We start from the raw sequence: 20,507 nt of genomic DNA on the forward strand, positions 1-20,507 counted from the left end.
TAAACTCCCAGCTGCCTTGCCCTTCCCTCCAACTGGCACAAGTATGCTTTGAACTCTCACTATCACTTTTTCTGGACATTCTTGTCCTCCTCCAATCATCTTTAGCACATTGCTGTCTCATTCTATCAAAGTTGGCCGTGCCCCAATTCAGAAATGTAACCGCTGCCTCCCCTCCATCATTATTTCAAAGCTCATATTTTTATTGTGGTTGCTGTTCCCAAAAGGCTCACCCACCAATGTCCTAAGAGTATGTCAAGCTTTGCCCTCCCCCTTATATGGCCCTTTACAGATTGCCTAAGAAATCTTTCCTGACAGACTTTTGATAAATTCCAGCTCATCTCAGGCCTTGGTGCTTTGGCAGTCCCAGTCAATATTGGGGAAAATAAAATTCCCTCCCATTATAGCTGCCTGCAATCTCCCAGCATATTTATTCCAAAGGGGGATACCTGTCACTGTAGGAAATGGCCCCAGGGATTCTTGCACTCTCTACCTTCTCCCTATCCGGAAGTTGTTTCGGGGGTACACCGGTAGCCCAAATCTGGAGGGCTATGTCCTCTACTATGTTCATACGGCAGCTATTCCAATAGGATCCATTAATGAATGTAACATATATTAGCTGCCTTTAGTGTTTATTGTACATATTAGTGCTATGTTCTAGTGCGTCCTTTTTGTTCAGATATGTTTAAAGCAACATGGGGCAGCTTTTTTGGAGTTTAAATATGTGCACAATAATAGCTTCCATATATATTTTTGCAAGTCTTTGTGAATTGCATAGAAATACATGTGGTTTTACGGTTGGTGCTTTCCCATACAAATTGACGTCATTGTGGCCTCCAAAGCAATGGAATCACCCTGTATCCCTATTAAAGAGGGTGGATGGTAGGGTTTCCATTCATTCTGCATCTTGACTATTTGAAAGTGATGCCATGAGAAACTAATCTGAAATACAATAACTTCATACATCAATCTTTTATCAAAATGTCAAAATTTTCCTTTATTGAAACAAACATTTTTTTAAATAAAGGTTGATGAGAACATACAACAGTGCAGATAAAAATATAAATCTCAATAAAATTTAATAAACTTCAAACAGGATTCAAGTGCAAAAACATGCAAAACCTAACGTCATTTATGTGTACACATTACAGTGATGGGTGATCAGATTGAATATCCAAACTAAAATCCACACTTGCGTCCAGGGTCTCTGTTCTGGGGGTACGCCCTGGTGTCACTGGTGCAAGTGTGGGTGTGTTAAGGCAGGGCTCATCTGTTATTGCCGGCTGCAATACAGTGTATGCCTGCTGTGATGGTAATGATGTTGCCTGCCGATAATATGGCATCACTGGTGGTGGCATCAGTGGTGGTCCCATCAGTGACTGTGGCTGCAACACAGAAACATATCAATATTAAGCGAAAGGCAAAGAAATCAAAACTTTTACCAAGCTGTGGGTGACAAAGAATTCCAACTCCAATTCACACAAAGCATTACAAAATTAGATACCTGGTGAGCACCTGCTGTGGTGGTCCCATCAGTGGCATCTGCTGTGGTGGTCCCATCAGTGGCATCTGCTGTGGTGGTCCCATCAGAGCCCGTCCCATCTGCTGCTGTCCCATGTTTCCCATCTACAGCAGATTCTGCAACACACATGAATTAAGTGTGAATATTTCATACATAACTATAAATTTTAAGATCAAATATTAAAGTCAAATGTCCCCCAAATCCCACAAAAATCACTGAAAATATTCACTGGCTGGAAGAAGTTATGGGCAGTGATGGTGTAGTTAAACCACACGTTATCTGGGATCTTGAGCAGCTCATTCTTCACGAATCCCAGGAAGGTGTCACGTGGTGTCCGGGGCTGTGCCATGGCCTGTCTGGCCTCTGTTGCCTGTTGCATGAGCTGCAACATAAATAGGTAAGATACAGGTAATTAATTTTTGGAAATAAAAGGTGGATGGATGGATGAAAAGAGAACTCTTGTATCTTGTTCTTTGGCTTTTGAAAAAGACACATAGTTGGTCATCTGTAAAAAAAAAAAAGATCAATGTGAATTGCCTGCATGCAAGAGAATGGAGACAGCAGCTGCCACACAACATGACATTGTACAGGTGCAGTCAGGGAACTCTGTACCTGTTGCCGGTTGACATAGGTAGTCACTAATGGAATTCACCGGTCAACACTGGCGACAACCTACGTCACCTGGCGACAACCTACGTCACCTGTTACGTCAGGAGATGTCAAGCTACGATTATCGGCGTCAAATTCACTGTCGCCGAAAAGTTTTCAACATCTCAAAATCCAGCGGCGACCAGAAAAACGCTACGACTCTTTGGAGACGACTCACGAGCAGACAGGCGACACCTCGGCAACCGTGTGGCGACAGCCTCGTCTCCTAAACAATCTGCCTTCATGTAGTTGCTGACATTGAGCCCTGCTTTTCTGTTCCTGTTTTCAGTTGCTCACTGAATAGGATACTGATTAAATAATCACAATCAATCACAATCACACTTTATTAGTCAAATAACTAGATCATTATATTGCTATAAAAACTTATTCAAAATATTTGGAACAATTATCTTTAATAAAGTTTACACATAGTAATAAACCATATTTAATTTGTAATAATTGAATAGAATACTGATAAATAAATATAAAAATCCCAACCAATGGCTGGGTGAAGATCCATCATGCCCCCTGTGTTCAACACCAGCCACGCTTAAGCACATCCTCACTGGGTGTAAAGTGAGCCTCTCCCAAGGACGGTACACCTGGAGACATAATCAAGTGCTCAAATGCCTGGCAGCAACTCTGGAAAGCAGGAGAACAACCAACAATGCCCTGCTGCACAGAACAACTGACCCAGTTATGTCAATTGCCTTTGTTCGGAAGGGAGACCAAAGGCAACGGAAAATTCCACCAAGGACCAGGTTTGGACAGCTGGAGGCAGCCCGGGACTGGCAGATGCTGGTGGACGTGGACCAGCGGCTTACGGTTCCATCAGTGATGGCCATCACCAACTTGAGGCCTGATCTTGTCCTCTGGTCCAACTCTCAGCGCGTGGTGTATTTTGAGGAGCTCACAGACCCTTGGGAGGATGCTGTGCAGGAAGCCTTTGAAAGAAAGAAACTGCAATATACAGAGCTTGCAGCGGAGGCAGAACAGCGGGGAGCAAAGATCTGCCCGGTAGAAGTTGGATGTCGGAGCTTCGTGGCAACATCAACTGTAAGACTGATGAAGGACCTGGGGATCAGCGGACAAGCCCTACGCCAGGCCAACAATGAAAGCAGAGCGGAGTAGGCAGTGGCTCTGGCTGAAGAGGAAAGACCACATCTGGTCTCCCAAATAAGCCGGCTAGGCAGATGCAGAGGGGGGTGGTTCTGGGGCACCAGAACACACCGCTGAGCCTACTGGAGACATCTTGGGCCCAGTCGATGAAAATAGGAGTCCACTTGATAACCCCAATGACGTGTCTGCCCAGCCTTTCTCAACATCGGAGAAGCGTAGGTGAGTGCTTTAGCCTTCCAGGGGTGGCAGAGCGGAGTAGGCAGTGGCTCTGGCTGAAGAGGAAAGACCACATCTGGTCTCCCAAATAAGCCGGCTAGGCAGATGCAGAGGGGGGTGGTTCTGGGGCACCAGAACACACCGCTGAGCCTACTGGAGACATCTTGGGCCCAGTCGATGAAAATAGGAGTCCACTTGATAACCCCAATGACGTGTCTGCCCAGCCTTTCTCAACATCGGAGAAGCGTAGGTGAGTGCTTTAGCCTTCCATCACCACCGGGAGCAGGTTGAGAGTTGGCACTTTGGATTTTAACATCACGTCCTGTGTATTTGAAAACACTGTTATAAAAAAACGATTCAAAATATTTGGTACAATTATCTTTAATAAAATTTGCACATCGTAATAAATCATATTTAACTTGTAATAATTGAATAGGATACTGATTAAGTAACTAAATATATTGCTATAAAAATAAACAAATATTGGAAACTATTACCTTCAATATAATTTACACAGTAATAAATCATATTTAATTTGTGATAATTATTGTTTTGAAAGATTGGACCATAAAGTTTTCATTTTACAAGAACTGATGGAAACAAATGAGTGCACTTTTCTTTCAAAAAAAGTACAATGATCAAAAATTAATAAATTAATTGCATTCTGCACCAGGAAGTCATAGTTTTTGTCTGACATCTAGAGATTTGGCTAGTTCTAGGCTGTGACAAATATTTGGGTGTCTATAAATCTAAATCCCTCCTCCCTGCACCAGCCCCACAGCCATACATTCATATCCCCTATCTCCCTGTTCCTGCCCTCACTAGCACGAGGTACAGGAAGCAATCCAGAAATAACCACCCTGCAGAAATAAACACCCGGGAACTCACTTTGCAGAACCTCCTTCCTCTTCTTCCTGACATCATTCGTGCCCACGTGCACAACTACTTCTGGCTGTTCACCTTCCCTCTCGAGGATGTTCTGAAGTCGGTCCGAGACATCTTGAACCCGGGTACCAGGGAGGCAACAGACCATCTTTAAGTCTTGCCTGCCGCCACATAATCTCCTGTCTCAAGTCTCACTGTCAGGATTGGAGCCACCGACTTGTCCGCTGCTCAGACTGGAAGCGTCTTCTGCCCCGACAGCTCCCAAGAGGGCGTACTTGTTTTCATTAAGCACAGCCACCGGAGTCTCCACGTTTACTCCCTTTTCTCCCAGTCACCCCACCATCGCTCTTCCTGCATCCTTGGTGCGACAACCTCACTGTAGATCCTGCCCAGGAAACTCTCATTTTCTCGGAGACTCTCGAGCCAAAGACTCGCACTTTACTCACAAGGCACTTACCTCAACAAGGCCACTCCCCAACAGGCCGCTCCCCTTGAGCAAGCCTTTCTTATATGAGCTGTTCAATTAATTTATTGGCCAATTTACCAATCTTCTAACTTAATTGCTCAGCTAATCCCCGCACTCACTCTTAACCTGCCTTCCTCTGATCAGATTGAAGGTATGTGCTTCTCCCGATCCTCACTGAAAGACTACAAACTTGCCTTTGGCGCTCTGTTTAAACCTACTTTGCCTGTGACTCACCAAGTCCAGCCAATGGTCATTCTTGCTGCTGCTTCTCCCAAGTTTCCTGATGATGTTGACCCTTGCTTTCAGTTTATCAGCCACCCTCTTCAGGTATTCGCGATAGATGAGGGTGCGGTCCAGGGTAACTCTGAGGTACTTGGGGAATTCCTCATTCTTCACCAGCTCACCACAAAAGGACACAGAGCTTTGCATTGGCCAGCCGATTGCTGAGGTGAAAGGCAGTGACAGTTGTCTCAGATGGGTTGGGGCGAAGTCGCCAGAAGGTGAAGTACTTCAGAGCGTATTGAAGATGGGACATGTAGATGTTCTTATACCATAGAAAAGAAGGTAGGGTCTAAAGGTTGATCTATGTAAGTTGAAACGAATGGAAAGGGAGAAATGTGTGCACATCCAAGTGGGCAGGTGTTTGCCAAAACGTTCATGCTATTAGGATACAAGGTACCCAAGCGAAACACAAGGTGCTGTCCCACCTCAATGCATTTGGCCCCACTCCAGTATAGAAGGCAGCTTTGGATTGGAGGGCAAATGTAGGACGGGGGGGCTGAATTGGCCAGCAACCGGAAGACCCAACGGATCCCGGCAAATCGAGCACAGGTGCTCAGAGAAACAGCCACCCAATCCACCCCTGCTCTCACCGATGTAGGAGGCCACATTGGAAAACTGCGTGCAGCAGACAAGGAAGGAGCATGTGAACCTCTGTCTCACCTAGAATGCCACCTCCATCAATATGAGCGAGGCCACACTCAAAAGTGGAAGAACACCTTATATTCCACTTGGGTATTTTACAATCCAACAGCATGGACATTGAATCCTCCCATTTAGCTCAATGTGGATGCACACATATCGGAATGGAAGGAACAAAGTTTACGTTGCATGGGTCTGATCTGTTCATCTATACCAGATGTCGGGGGCTGGACTCGATCCTGAATAGAACGATGGGTACGGTAGCCATTGACTTGCAAAGATTTCAGCTAAATAAGATAAATGAGAAATATACAAAGTTAAAAGTAGAACAATAACATTTTCTGATCAGCACCAAAAGTACAAACTAATTGTATAAATCTAAATTCTTCTGAAAACAAGACATTGAGTTTTTCCAAACAACTTACATTTTAGTGCAGTGTGTAAGTCATAGTTTACAAAATATCTTTTGTACATTTAGCTCTAATGGCATTTACCATATTGTATAATTCTAGGCATTATTTGGACTCTAATTCCAATTCTTAATGCAATATTAATTTAATTAATAATAGACAATAATTATTTTTTTTACAGTTCAAACGATGAATGACTTTCCCTGAAAAAACGTAACTACCCCATGCGAATAGTCACACTGCTTCACTCTTGGGATACTAAATGTAATGGGTCTGCAAACCGGTTGCCTAATCTGTGATTATGTTTGGCATCATATGAGAAATGTCATTTGTCATACAGTCATAACAATAATAATAATAATAATAATAATAATATTCATTTATTGTCATTGCAACGAGTACAACGAAATTAAAAAAATAGCCAATCCTGACGGTGCGTACAAACATATATGCAATAAATGCAAAAACAAATAAATACAATTATATTAAGTACAAGATTTTTTAACGGTGTTGCCTAGTGCAAAGGTAGTGTTCAGTTCTCGTATGGCCCTGGGGTAAAAACTGTTCTTAAGTCTGTTTGTTCGGGATTTGATCGACCTGAAACGTCGACCAGAGGGCAGATGAACAAACAGACGGTGGCCGGGGTGGGATGGATCTTTTATTATTTTGCCTGCTCTACTGAGGCAGTGTAGGCTGAACAGGTGCTCCAGGGAGGGCAGTGAGCAGCCGATGATCTTCTGGGCCGTCGTGATGACCCTCTGAAGGGCCTTCCTGTCCTTTTCTGAGCAGCTGGCATACCATGTGGTTATACAGTATGCCAGCACACTCTCGATGGAGCAGCGATAGAAGGACAACATGAGCTTCTCCTGCAGGTTGGTTTTCCTGAGGATCCTCAGGAAGTGGAGTCTCTGCTGTGCCTTCTTTACTGTGGTGATGGTGTTGGTAGACCAGGTAAGATCCTCTGCGATGTGCCTACCCAGGAACCTGAAAGCGGGTACCCTTTCCACACAGACCCCATTGATGTAGAGTGGGTCGTATTCTACACTGGTTTTTCTGAAGTCAATTATAAGTTCCTTTGTTTTGGAGGAGTTCAGGACAAGATTGTTCACTGAACACCATGCTGCCAGCCTTTGGATTTCATCCCTATAGGCTGTCTCATCTCCTCCTGAGATGAGTCCAACCACAGTCGTGTCATCCGCGAACTTGATGATGGTGTTGGTGGGATGGGTGGGGGCGCAGTCGTGAGTTTAGAGGGAGTAAAGGATGGGGCTCAACACACAGCCCTGTGGTGAGCCGGTGCTCAGTGTAATGGTGGAGGAGAGGTGAGGGCCTATTTTGACGGTCTGGGGGCGGTTGGTCAGGAAGTCCTTGATCCATTGGCAGATGGTTTGGGAAAATCCAAGGTCAGAAAGTTTGGTGACCAGTCTGCTCGGGATGACCGTGTTAAAGGCAGAGCTGAAGTCGAGGAAGAGCATCCTCACATAGCTCCCCTGGTGTTCAAGGTGGGTCAGTGCAGTGTGAAGAGCAGTGTCGATGGCATCCCCTGTAGACCTATTTGCTCTGTAGGCAAACTGGTGTGGGTCGAAGGTGGGTGGGAGGCTGGCTTTGATGTGCTGCAGGACCAGTATCTCGAAGCACTTTGTGATGACCGGTGTGAGTGCTACCGGACGGTAGTCGTTAAGGCCGCTGATGACAGACTTTTTCGGCAGTGGGATGATTGTGGCGGACTTCAGGCAGGGAGGGATGGTGGATTTTAAAAGGGACAGGTTGAAGATTTTTGTGAAGACCTCAGATAATTGGTCTGCACATTCCCTCAGCACTCTGCCCGTCACACCATCGGGGCCTGCAGCTTTCCTGGGATTCACTGCTCTGAGCACGCGCTTAACATCATACTCCTGCACAGTGAAGGTGTAGCTGTCAGGTGCTGGAGAGGGTGTTATGTCTGCCACTGTAGCTTTCACCTCGAAACGAGCAAAGAAACAGTTAAGTTCCTCTGCCAGCGAGGCGTCGCCGTCGGCAGTCGTGCGGTTGCTGGTCTTGTAGTTGGTGATGTGCTGGATGCCTTGCCATACCCGCCGTGGGCATTGTTGGTAAAAAAACAACAGGACACACAAAATACATTTTAACATGAACATCCACCACAGTGACTCCTCCACATTCCTCACTGTGCTGGAAGGCAAAAACAAGGACAGACAGACTGTAGGTGAGGCAGCCATTGTGTGGCGCCCCCTGTATTTTGTGTGGTTGAAGCAGATAAGGGAGCACAGTGGCACAGATGGTGGAGTTGCTGCCCCACAACGCCAGAGACCCAGGTTCGATCCTTGACTCCACTCAGTCTACCTAAAGCTACCTGATCTCCAAAATGCTAAACACTTTAATTTCCCCTCCCATTCCCGTACTGACCTTTCTGTCCTGGGCCTCCTCCACTGTCAGAGTGAGGGCCCGCTCAAATTGGTGGACCAGCACAACATATTTTGCTTGGGCAGCTTACTCCCCAGTGGTATGAATATTGACTTCAAATAACCCTTGCTTTCCCCGTCTCCCCATCCCTCCCCCTCCAAATTCTCTGACCAGTCTGACTATTTCCCTGATTAAATTTTCTCTGCATGCTTCGTTGTCACCTTCTCCTAGCTAACAATGATCTTTTCTCCATTTTCCGTGATGTCTCGTATTAACACCTTACACTTCCCTTTCTATGTCCCCCTCTCCCCCGACTCTCATTCTGAAGAATAATTGTTTTAAGATATTTATGCTGTAAGCTTTACATGTGAAAGCTGAAGCTGAAAAAATTAAACATTGTTCAAACTAAGTATAAACAAACAACACCAAACATGGGGAATTTGTGTTTACCAAGATCGAGTTCTCCCCTCCCCTCCGTGGAGCCGTTGGCGGCGAAAGGCACTTACCGAGCGTGCAGGGAGTAGGGAGCCCAGGACTACTGGAGTCGGGCAGCGGAGGTGGGACTACTCGAGGCGGGCGGGGCCGGTCTGGGAGCGTCGGGAGGGGAGAGAAGCGAGGGGAGAGGGGCGCTGCGGGAGGCGCGCAGTCTGAAGTCGCGACGGGCCGTCGGTGGCAGCGGCCCTCGTCGACGCCGCCATCGGTGGAAGGGGGGACTCGAGGACGCCGTGCGTGGGTTGAAGGGACGGAAGGGAAGGATGAGGACCATCACTCCGACCATCTCCCTCCTGCTCGGGAGTGTCCCCCGGGTGTGGGAGAGCGGGGAGGGGAGGCGGTGATTGCGGGCGGCTCCGCTAACGGCGTCCATCTTGTGTGTGCGAGTGAGGAGAGGCCGTGCCGTCAGACGCACAGCAACTTGGAAAAATGCGTTGAGAAATGAAAGTTTGAAAGTTAAAAATGTCTGTAACTTAAAAGATATACGACCAATGACAATTAAGCTCTCGCGGGCCACATAAAATGACGTGGCGGGCCGCATTCGGCCCACGGGCCTTGTGTTTGACACCTGTGAGCTAGAGGCTCAGTTAGACATTGGCAAGTATGATGTTGTGGGAATTACCGAGACATGGCTACAAGAGAACCAGGGCTGGGAAAATATTCAGGGGTACACAACGTATAGAAAAGACAGACAGGTGGGGAGAGGGGGTGGGGTCGCTCTGTTGGTAAGGAGTGATATTCACTCCCTTGCAAGAGGTGACATAGAATCAGGAGATGTAGAATCAGTATGGATAGAAATGAGGAATTGTAAGGGTAAAAAGACCCTAATGGGAGTCATCTACAGGCCCCCAAACAGTACCCTCGACATAGGGTGCAAGTTGAATCAGGAGCTAAAATTGGCATGTCGCAAATGTAATGCTATGGAGGGCAGTGAGAATGGGCCCGCACCTGTCCTCCACTCTCACCCTGAGTACCGGCACACCACAGGGCTGTGTTCTGAGCCCCATGCTCTACTCCCTCTTCACACACGACTGTGTTCCTGCATTCGACACCAACACCATTGTCAAGTTTGCAGATGACACAACGGTGATCGGGCTGATCACCAACGGGGATGAAACAAACTATAGAGCGGAGGTGCAGAACCTGGCGGACTGGTGCTCGGATAACAACCTGTCCCTAAATACCACCAAGACCAAGGAGCTGATCATCAACTTCCGTAGGTCACATAACGGGGAATATGCCCCGATCTCTATCAACGGGGACAGTGTGGAGAGAGTGTCCAGCTTCAAGTTTCTGGGCACTCACATTTCGGAGGACCTAACATGGTCCAAGAACACTGCTGCGCTGGTCAAGAAGGCACAACAAAGACTGTTCCACTTAAGAACACTGAAAAAGTCTGGTCTACCCCAACAGCTGCTGACGACCTTCTACCGCTGCACCATAGAGAGCATCCTAACGCATGGCATCCCTGTGTGGTACCTCAGCTGCACGGAGGCAGAAAGGAAAGCTCTACAGCGGGTAGTCCATAGAGCTCAGAGGGCCATCGGAACACAGCTACCAGACTTGGAGGGCATCTACAACACACGATGCCTCAGAAAAGCCACCAGCATCCACAAAGACTCTTCACACCCCTGCAACAGTCTGTTCGAACTCCTTCCATCGGGCAGACGATACAAGGCCTTCTATGCCCACACCTCCAGACTCAGGAACAGCTTCATCCCCAGGGCCATAGCTGCTATGAACCGGTCCTGCTGAGCCGGATGGCCACAACGCATAGATCAACTTGCACTTTACCCTGTCCAAAACTGTTACAACTGTTTCATTTCGTTGGGTTGCTGCTGTCTAAATTACCTAAATTATTGCATCGTATGGGAGGCGCATTCCCAATCTCGTTGTACCCCTGGGTACAATGACAATAAAGATATATTGTATTATATTGTATATTGTATTGTTATGGGAGATTTCAACATGCAGGTGGACTGGGAAAATCAGGTTGGTAATTAACCCCAGGAAAGAGAGTTTGTGGAGTGCTTCCGAGATGGATTCTTGGAACAGCTTGTACTGGAGCCTATCAGGGAGAAGGCATTTCTGGATTTAGATGCTGGAGTCAATCATAAAAGACGAAATTGCGGAGCATTTGGATAGCAGTAACAGGATCGTTCCGAGTCAGCATGGATTTACGAAGGAGAAATCATGCTTGACTAATCTTCGGTAATTTTTTTGAGGATGTGACTAGGAAAATTGACAGGGGAGAGCCGGTGGATGTGGTGTACCTCGACTTTCAGAAAGCCTTCAACATAGGAGATTGGTGGGCAAAATTAGAGCGCATGGTATTGGAGGTAGGGTACTGACATGGATAGGAAATTGGTTGACAGACAGAAAGCAAAGATTGGGATAAATGGGTCCCTTTCAGAATGGCAGGCAGTGACTTGTGGGGTACCGCAAGGCACGGTGCTGGGACCACAGCTATTTACAATATACATCAATGACTTGGATGAAGGGATTAAAAGTACCATTAGCAAATTTGCAGATGATACAAAGCCGGGTGGTTTTGCAGGTACAGCAGGCAGTGAAGAAAGCCAATGGAATGTTGGCCTTCATAACAAGAGGAGATGAGTATAGGAGCAAAGAGGTCCTTCTGCAGTTGTACAGGGCCCTAATGAGACCGCACCTAGAGTACTGTGTGCAGTTTTGGTCTTCAAATTTGAGGAAGGATATTCTTGCTATGGAGGGCGTGCAGTGTAGGTTTACTACGTTATTTCCCGGAATTGCGGGACTGTCATATGTTGAAAGACTGGAGCGACTAGGCTTGTATACACTGGAATTTAGAAGGATGAGAGGGGATCTTATCGAAACGTATAAGATTATTAAGGGGTTGGACACGTTAGAGGCAGGAAACATGTTCCCAATGTTGGGGGAGTCCAGAACCAGGGGCCACAGTTTAAGAATAAGGGGTAGGCCATTTAGATCGGAGATGAGGAAAAACCTTTTCAGTCAGAGGGTTGCAAATCTATGTAATTCTCTGCCTCAGAAGGGAGCGGAGGCCAATTCTCTGAATGTATTCAAAAGAGAGCTAGATAGAGCTTTTAAGGATAGCGGAGTCAGGGGTTATGGGGAGAAGGCAGGAACGGGGTACTGATTGAGAATGATCAGCCATGATCACATGGCGGTGCTGGCTCGAAGGGCCGAATGGCCTCCTCCTGCACCTATAGACAATAGAAAATAGGTGCAGGAGAAGGCCATTCGGCCCTTCGAGCCAGCACCGCCATTCAATGTGATCATGCCTGTACAACTGCAGAAGGACCTCTTTGCTCCTATACTCAACTCCTCTTGTTATGAAGGCCAACATTCCATTGGCTTTCTTCACTGCCTGCTGCACCTGCATGCTTCCTTTCAGTGACTGATGCACTAAGACACCCAGATCACGTTGTACGTCCTCTTTTCTTAACTTGACACAATTCAGATAATAATCTGCCTTCCTATTCTTACCACCAAAGTGGATAACCTCACACTTATCTAAATTAAACTGCATCTGCCATGCATCCGCCCACTCACACAACCTGTCCAAGTCACCCTGCAACCTCATAGCATCTTCCTCACAGTTCACACTGCCACCTAGCTTTGTATCATCGGCAAATTTGCTAATGGTACTTTTAATCCCTTCATCCAAGTCATTGATGTATATTGTAAATAGTTGCGGTCCCAACACCGAGCCTTGCGGTACCCCACTAGTCACTGCTTGCCATTCTGAAACGGACCCATTTATCCCCACTCTTTGCTTTCTGTCTGTCAACCAACTTCCTATCCATGTCAGTACCCTACCTCCAATACCATGTGCTCTAATTTTGCCCACCAATCTCCTATGTGGGACCTTGTCGAAGGCTTTCTGAAAGTCGAGGAACATCACATCCACCGGCTCTCCCCTGTCAATTTTCCTAGTTACATCCTCTATGTAATGGACCTGCAACCAAAACGGTAAACCATAGCGCCACCTTAATCACCGCTCTCCTGGCGACTGTTTACAAGAAGTTTTATTTAAGTTGGTCGTATAGTTTTTAAGTTCGAGAGATTTTAAAGTTTAAAACTTTCATTTCTAAACGCATTTTCAAAGTGCTGTGGGTATGACGTCACCATAGCGCGAGCACGGCCTCTACTCACTCGCACAAACAAGATGGACGCTGTTAACGGGGCCGCCCACCCGCCCGCAATCAGGGGCTCCCCTCTCTTCTCTCCTCCCTCCCCACACACGGGGGGACACTCCGACCAGGAGGCAGGTGGTCGGACAGATGGTCCACGCATCATTCCCTTCAACCCACGGCATCCTCGAGTCCTCCCTCCCGCCCGGGCCCAGCGCCCCGCACCGTTAGTTACCGCACACAAGCCGCAGCGCAGCGGGCAGCTTCTTCTCCTCCTCCTCCAGCGGCCGCTTCCACCGATGGCGGCGTCCAACAGGGCCGCTGTCACCGATGGCCCCGTCGCGACGTCAGAAAGATGGCGGCCTCCTCCTCTTCGCGCTCCGCCATCTTGTGCGCGCGGCCCCGCCATCTTGTGCGCGCGGCCCCGCCATCTTGTGCGCGCGGCCCCGCCATCTTGTGCGCGCGGCCCCGCCAGGCCACAGTAACGGTCGCGCTCCGGAGCTCCGGCCGCCTCCCTGCACGCTCAGCAACTGCCATTCGCCACCAACGGGTCCGCGTAGGGCAGTTGGCGTGGGGGCCGTGTGTGGGGGAGGGTTGGGATGGTCCCAGCCGCTGCGATGTCCGCCTCCAGTAGTCCCCGGGCGGCCGCCCGCCTCGAGGAGTCCCAGCTCGACCGGGCCGCCGATGATCTGCTCGCCTTGAGTCGTCCGGAGCTCCCTCCTCCTCCCTGCACGGATCGGTAAGTGGCTTTCGCCGCAACGGCTCTCCGTGGAGTGGGCGTGGGGGCCGAGTGGCTGGAGAGGAGGGTGGGGGGAGGAGAGAGTGGGCAAGGAGGGGGTGGAGGGGGTGGGGAGAGAGTGGTGGGGGTGGGGAGAGAGTGGTGGGGAGAGAGTGGAGTGGGGTGGGGGGAGAGTGGAGGGTGGTGGAGGGAGAGTGGAGGGGGGTGGGGGGGAGGAGGTCGGGGACAGGGGGTGGGGGGGGAGGAGGTCGGGGACGGGGTCGGGGTGCAGCGGAGATTGGAGGTGGACAAGAGGGCAGAGTGCGGAGGAGGGGGTGGGGGAGGAGCGAGTGGGGATGGGAGGGAGAGTGGGACTGGGGAGGGAGCGTGGGACTGGGGAGGGGGCCAGTAGGGTGGGGGAAAGGGGTAGTGAGGGTCAGGGAAGAGGGTGGGGGAGGGGAGAGGAGCAGAGAGTGGGGGTGGGAGGGGCCAGCGGGGGAGGTGGTGGGGGGAAAGTGGACAGTGGGGGGCAGGGAAGAGTGTGGGGGGCAGGGAAAGGAGGGTGAGTGGGGGAAGGGGACTGAGAGTGAAAGGGGAGGAGAGAGGGGGTGTGGGGGGGAAGAGGAGACAGGGGGTGGGGAAGTGGGGGGGAGGCGGACAGTGATAATGGGGTGGGGGAGTGGGTGGAGGGGAGGGCGGGGGTAGGAGGGGGTGAAGGTGGTGGGAGGAGTGGTGGAGGAGAGAGTGGGGCTGGGGAGAGTGGGGGAGTCGGGAGAGGAGAGAGTGGGGGAAAGGGGCTGAGGAGAGAATTGGGGGGGTGGGGGGAGGAGAGAGTGGGGGAAAGGGGAGTAGGGGAGTGAGTGGGATGGAGAGTGGGACTGGGGATGAGGGAAGAGGGGGTGGGGAGGAGGAGGATTGCGGTAAGGCAGCAGGGTTGCGGGGGGGGTGGTGGTGGGGGGAAAAGAGAGTGGGGGTTGGGGGAAGGGGACAGTGAGGGTCAGGTATGAGGAGAGACTGGGGAAGGGGGGAAGGTGGGTGGGGGGGGAAGGGGACAGTGAGTGAAAGGAGGGGGATGGTGTGAGGAGGAGAGGGTGTGGGGGTCAGGGGAGAGGGGTGGGGGAGAGGGAAGGGGTACAGTGAGAATGGGGGGGTGGGGGAGGAGAGAGTAGGGGAGGTGGGGTGGAGGAGAGAATGGTGGGGTGGGGGAAAGGGGGTGGTGGGGGATAGTGTGAATGGTGTGGGAGGGAGAGTGGGATTGCAGAGGAGGGCAGGGTGGGGAGGAGGGAAGAGTGCGGGTGGAGGTGGGGAGGAGGAGGGGTGGCGGGAAGGGGACAGCAGGTGTGGGGGGGTGGTGGTGGGGGGATGAGAGAGTTGGGAAGCGGGACAGTGCGGGTCAGGGAAAATGGGAGTGAGGGATAGGGAGCGGGGGGTTGAGGGTGCTACATCAATACAGGTGAGGCTTTGGGTCACACCCTCTCCCCTTCCCTATCCCCCTCTACGAGCAACGAGTCCACTTGGTCTCGTATATATACGACAAAAACTCAGATCTTGTATATATAAATATATTTGTATGTATGTATATCTCCCTGAGATTTTGAAATTTGGTTTTGGACATGTGGACCTGCAGCCAAAACGGTAAACCATAGCGCCACAATTTAGCGCCATGTTAATCACCACTCTCGCGGCGACTGTTTATAACAAGTTTTATTTAAATAGGTCTTATATTTTTTAAGTTAGAGAGATTTTAAATTTAAAAACTTTCATTTCTGAACACATTTTCCAAGGGCTGCTGTGCGTCTGACATCACCAGAGCAAGGCCTCTCCTCAATTGCACAAACAAGATGGCAGCCGTTAGTGGAACCGACCGCACTCAATCGGGGGCTCCCATCTCCTCCCGCTTCTCTCCCCTCACTCTCCCCTCCCCTCACTACCCCCCCCTCACTCTCCCTGACGTCAATGAGGGGGTACAGGGAAGGGGAGAGGGTGTGACTGAGGAGCCCTGCCCCCAAAGCCTCTTCTGTATTGGTGTAGCACCCTCAACCCCCCACTCGATCCCCCTTATCCCCCCCTCCCTACCCCCCAATCTCCCATCTTCCCTGTCCCCCCCTGTCCCCTTCCCCCACCCCATTCTCTCTCCCCCCCCACCACTCCCCCCCACCCCTGCTGTCCCCTTCCCTTTTCCCGACTCCCACTATTCCCTCCTCCCCACCCCACCATGCCCTCCTCCCCAGTCCCACTCTCCCTCCCTAGCTCCACTCTCACTCTCCCCCCCTTTCCCCACCACCCTCTTTCCCCCACTCTCTCCTGCCCCATACCCCATTCTCTCCTCTCCCCACTCTCTCCTCCCCCCACCCTCACCCCCCTCCTACCCCACCCTTCCCTCCACCCACTCTGCCCCCACTCCCCTCCCTTGGCGGCGAAAGGCACTTACCGAGCCTGCATGGAGGAGGAGGTAGCGCCGGACTACTGGAGTCGGGCAGCGGAGGTGGGACTACTGGAGTCGGGCAGCGGATGAGGGACTACTCGAGGCGGGCGGCGGTGGGACTGGGGGAGTGGGGAGGGGAGAGAAGCGAGAGGATAGAGGCACGGCGGGAGGCACACACAACATGGCGGAGCGTGAGGAGGCCGCCATCTTTCTGAAGTCGTGACGGGGCTGTCGGTGGCAGCGGCCCTCGTCGGCGCTTCCATCGGTGGAAGCGGCCACTGAAGGAGGAGAAGAAGCTGCCCGCTTTGCTCTATGTGACGTAACGGTGCGGGTCGCTGGGCCCGGCCGAGAGGGGGAACTCGAGGACGCCGTGGCATGGGCTGAAGGGACGGAAGGGAAGGATGAGTGGACCATCAGTCCGACCATCTCCCTCCTGCTCGGGAGTGTCCCCCGGGTGTGGGGGAGAGGGGAGCCCCTGATTGCGGGCGGGCGGCTCCGCTAACGGCGTCCATCTTGTTTGTGCGAGTGAGGAGAGGCCGTGCGTGCCCTATGGTGACGTCAGACGCACAACAGTTTGAAAAATGTGTTTAGAAATGAGAGGTTTAAAGTTTAAAATGTCTCTAACTTAAAAGATATACGACCAATTTAAATAAAACTTGTTATAAACAGCCGCCAGGACAGTGGTGATTAAGGTGGCGCTAAAATTGTAGCGCTACGGTTTACTGTTTAGGCTGCAGGTCCACATGTTATATATATATATCTGCATGAATTGTGGGGGAGGGGGGGGCGCGAGCTTATCTCACAGGCGCATTGTGACGTCACACGCTGAAGACCTTCAAGAAATCGGTTAGAAATTAAATGTTTTAACTTTAAATCCTCTGTAACTTAAAAAATATACGACCAATCTAAATAAAAATATTATAGGCACTGGCGATGAGAGTGGTGATTAAGGTGGGCAAAAATTGTGGCGCTACAGTTTACCGTTTTGGCGACATCACAGATACAGTGATACGGATATATATATATATATACAATATCTGAGTTTTAGTATATAGACAGATATATACGTATAGATGATACTGACGTATGATTCCCCTTTATTTACTCTGCAGTAGCAGTTCCTGGTGCCCTTTCTAATCAAAATAATTTCCCACATTTTACAAAAAGCAAGTGAAAATACAAATTAAAACAGTCCGAACAGTGCGGGTGATCTGCTGGGTTCTTACCTTGGAGACGCTCCGGGTGTTCCAAGATCAGATGCCTGGGAGGCACCCTGGACGCGGAGACTGAGATGTGATGGTCGCGTGAGGCGAGGGATGGCGTGTTCGCGGGACGACGTGTTCCAGATCCACGTATTGGCAAGATGGGGCCGCTGGAGGCCTTGCAACAGCCTGGGGTTCAATTAGATCAGGTGCCGCTCCCAATGGCCATGCGTGTGGATCAGATGCAGCATGGAGCGGCGGAGCAACGGTGGAGGCCATCGACGCATCGCCTGGTCAGGCTGACCCCTGCAACCCCAACCCACTGCCACCGCCTGGACAATGTGCCTTTATAGCCAAGTTAAGGCTCTCACATTTTTTGATAACTCTGAACTTGAAGGGCACAAATTGTCGCTGGAAAAATGGCAGCTCTTGTAAAATTCTTACTTGTAGCAGCACAACAGATATGTAAGCATTGTATTTTTAACTTGTAGTTTAGTTTAGCTATACAGGGCGGAAACAGGTCCTTCGGCCCACTAAGTCTGCACCGACCAGCGATCCCTGCACATTAACACTATCCAACACACACAATGGACAATTTATATTTTTCTACCAAAACAATTAACCTATAAACCTCTATGCGCTTAGAGTGTGGCAGGGAACCAAAGATCTCGGAGAAAACCCACACACAGCCCCAGGAGAACGGATAAGCTCCGCACAGACAAGTACCGGTAGTCAGGATGGAACCCGGGGCTCTGGCGCTGTAAAGCAGCCCCTCTACCGCTGCGCCACTGTGCTGCCCTCCTTTGTAAAACCCATTGAATTATTTTGTGATCATTCTCCTTTACCAAATACAATTTTGCAGCATTCCCTGAGCAGGGACACCTACTGGTCACTAGAGGGTGAGATTCCTTCTTTACCCCTACCCCAGCACAAATTTGCTTCTTAAAATAAAAAGTTCTGCTACGCTACAGTTATTTCGGTCTTTGCAAACACATAAATCACCCGCATACTAATCCTTCCTATTGTATCGGTAGAGAATGTATTGATGACGTACACTTTCTGATATAGATCATTAAATAAGATTTAGAAATAGGACCCTGTCTGAATTTCCCCCACCCTATCTAATCACCTTTATTATTTGGTCCGAAGACTCAAAGCAACTGGAGTTCTTCATGCTCGCATGAATTTGAACCACCCAACATTACTCAATAGGCACAAAAAGAAGTCAGCTTAATGTATTTTACAAAGAGGGGGATGGGGAAAGGAAGATGTAAAGCTGGATTGACCAGTCTTATCTATCTATCTATCTATCTATCTATCTATCTCTCCATCTATCTCTAAAACTCAGATCTTGTGAATATATGAATCTGTACCTATGTACCTACCTATCAGTGATTACTTACCACGGTGGTTTTGATTTTGTTGATTCATCTTGTGACTCGACATCTGATGTCACCTGCTTAAGGTGTTGAATACCATCCCAAGAATGTTTGCTCCCCTTCCATCTGTTCCGTTGTGTTCCATGTATTACGTTGTTCAGCAGGCCTTACATAGATCAACCGAATCCCCTTCTTCTCATTACATGTCCCAGGATCAATTTTATTATGTTGTATATCTTCCCTGTGATCTGACATCAAGAACAATAAAGAGAATTAGTTTAATGCACAACCCCCCCCCCCCAAAAAAAGAATTATCCATGGCTGGCATGAGGAATTAAAGGGAGTGTTAAAAAACTCATAAATCATCAGAAATAATTTTAGACCTGAAGAATGGGAGCATTTAGAACTCAGAGGAGAACCAAGAAATGGATAAAGAAATGCCAGATGGAATAAAGTCAAGGTGTGCAAAATCATGAGGGGAATAGATAGGATGGATGCACAGCCTTTTACCCAGAGGTGGGGACATTAAGAACCAGAGGACATAGATTTCAGGTGAGAATCTACCAATCGGTGGTAGCCAGTGCCATCTTCTTCGCAGTCGTGCTGGGGCAGCAGGGTGAAGGCTGCGGAAGCCAATAGGATTAACAAACTCATCGGGAAGGCTGGCTCCGTCCTGGGGGTGGAGTTGGATTAATGGGAGGTGATCTTGGAGGGGAGGATGCTCCTCAAACTGCAGAGCATCTTGGACAATAGTATTTTGTGTTTTTTTGTCTGTTGACAGATCAGTTTCCCCCCCTGGGATAAATAAAATTCTTTAATATCGAATCGTATAATGGAAAAATTAATTGCTAATAGGAATCATATGTTTAAATAATACCCGTCAGATTCCTGTTGACGGTCGACCCATCTGTACATCTGCCTCATCAGGGTAAACATTTTTCTTCAAAATTCATAAAGATGACATAATTCTCTGCAACGAAATGAAAAAAACCTATATCAACCAGCGTTCACTAGAAAATAATTGCAAAGTTAGAAATAACAAACGTATTGTTATTCAGTGCAAACGAAAAAGGATGAATGGCTTGAAATGCAAAGTGAGTGAGAAAAATATAAATCATAATTATTATTGATATTGAAAGCCAGGTGTGTTCTAACAAGGCTGACAGATGTTGAATGGATGTATTCAGCATGTCAGTGGAGAGTCCACTGATGCTAATTGATCTGCTGAGCATTTTGTAGCAGTCATCGTTTTGTTTCAGATTTCTAGCACCTGTTTTTCTTTAACTCGATGGGCCGAAAGGCACAATTCTACTCCTATAACTGGTGAACTTTAACTGCGTTATGTTATTGATACCATTAGTTTAGAATTAATAAATTACATTAACATTAACTGAAAACTTCAGTTTAGAAATTGATATGAATGTTATTCCAACGGCATGATGTTAAAACAGTTTGTGCATAAATATCACTACCCACCACATTAATGATGTTAGATAACGGTCGACAGGGAAGGCAGCTCTGGCTACTTTCTCCTTCCAGACTTGAACTTTCAATCTGTTCTCTGCGTTTAC

The 20,507-nt window shown here is 48.9% G+C and overlaps 1 protein-coding gene across 3 annotated transcripts; it reads right to left on the reverse strand.

The window, feature by feature from the left end:
- Positions 1-1,050: 1,050 nt before the first annotated feature.
- Positions 1,051-19,163, reverse strand: LOC144591246 (uncharacterized). Of its 3 annotated transcripts, none has more exons than XM_078395523.1 (5): positions 18,961-19,163; positions 5,088-6,061; positions 1,749-1,901; positions 1,502-1,635; positions 1,051-1,382 (listed from the first exon to the last, which is right to left on the reverse strand). In XM_078395523.1, the coding sequence occupies exons 2-4, from the start codon at positions 5,280-5,282 to the stop codon at positions 1,624-1,626; spliced, it is 360 nt and encodes a 119-aa protein (XP_078251649.1). In that variant the 5' UTR covers positions 5,283-6,061; positions 18,961-19,163; the 3' UTR covers positions 1,051-1,382; positions 1,502-1,623. The 3 variants fall into 3 exon arrangements, with proteins under 3 accessions (XP_078251649.1, XP_078251650.1, XP_078251648.1); XM_078395524.1 differs by lacking the exon at positions 18,961-19,163 and adding an exon at positions 13,448-13,584 and having other exon boundaries at positions 1,513-1,635; XM_078395522.1 differs by lacking the exon at positions 18,961-19,163 and adding an exon at positions 13,448-13,584.
- Positions 19,164-20,507: the final 1,344 nt, after the last annotated feature.

Source organism: Rhinoraja longicauda, unplaced genomic scaffold (assembly GCF_053455715.1).
Source record: "Rhinoraja longicauda isolate Sanriku21f unplaced genomic scaffold, sRhiLon1.1 Scf000754, whole genome shotgun sequence".
NCBI lineage: Eukaryota > Metazoa > Chordata > Chondrichthyes > Rajiformes > Arhynchobatidae > Rhinoraja > Rhinoraja longicauda.

Bases quoted from the DNA above. Each gene is read 5' to 3' on its own strand.
- LOC144591246 (XM_078395523.1), bottom strand. From the start codon at position 5,282: ATGCAAAGCTCTGTGTCCTTTTGTGGTGAGCTGGTGAAGAATGAGGAA. The intron at 1,902-5,087 runs GTGAGTCACAGG...TTTATGTTGCAG, and splicing joins ATGACCATTGGCTGGACTTG to CTCATGCAACAGGCAACAGA.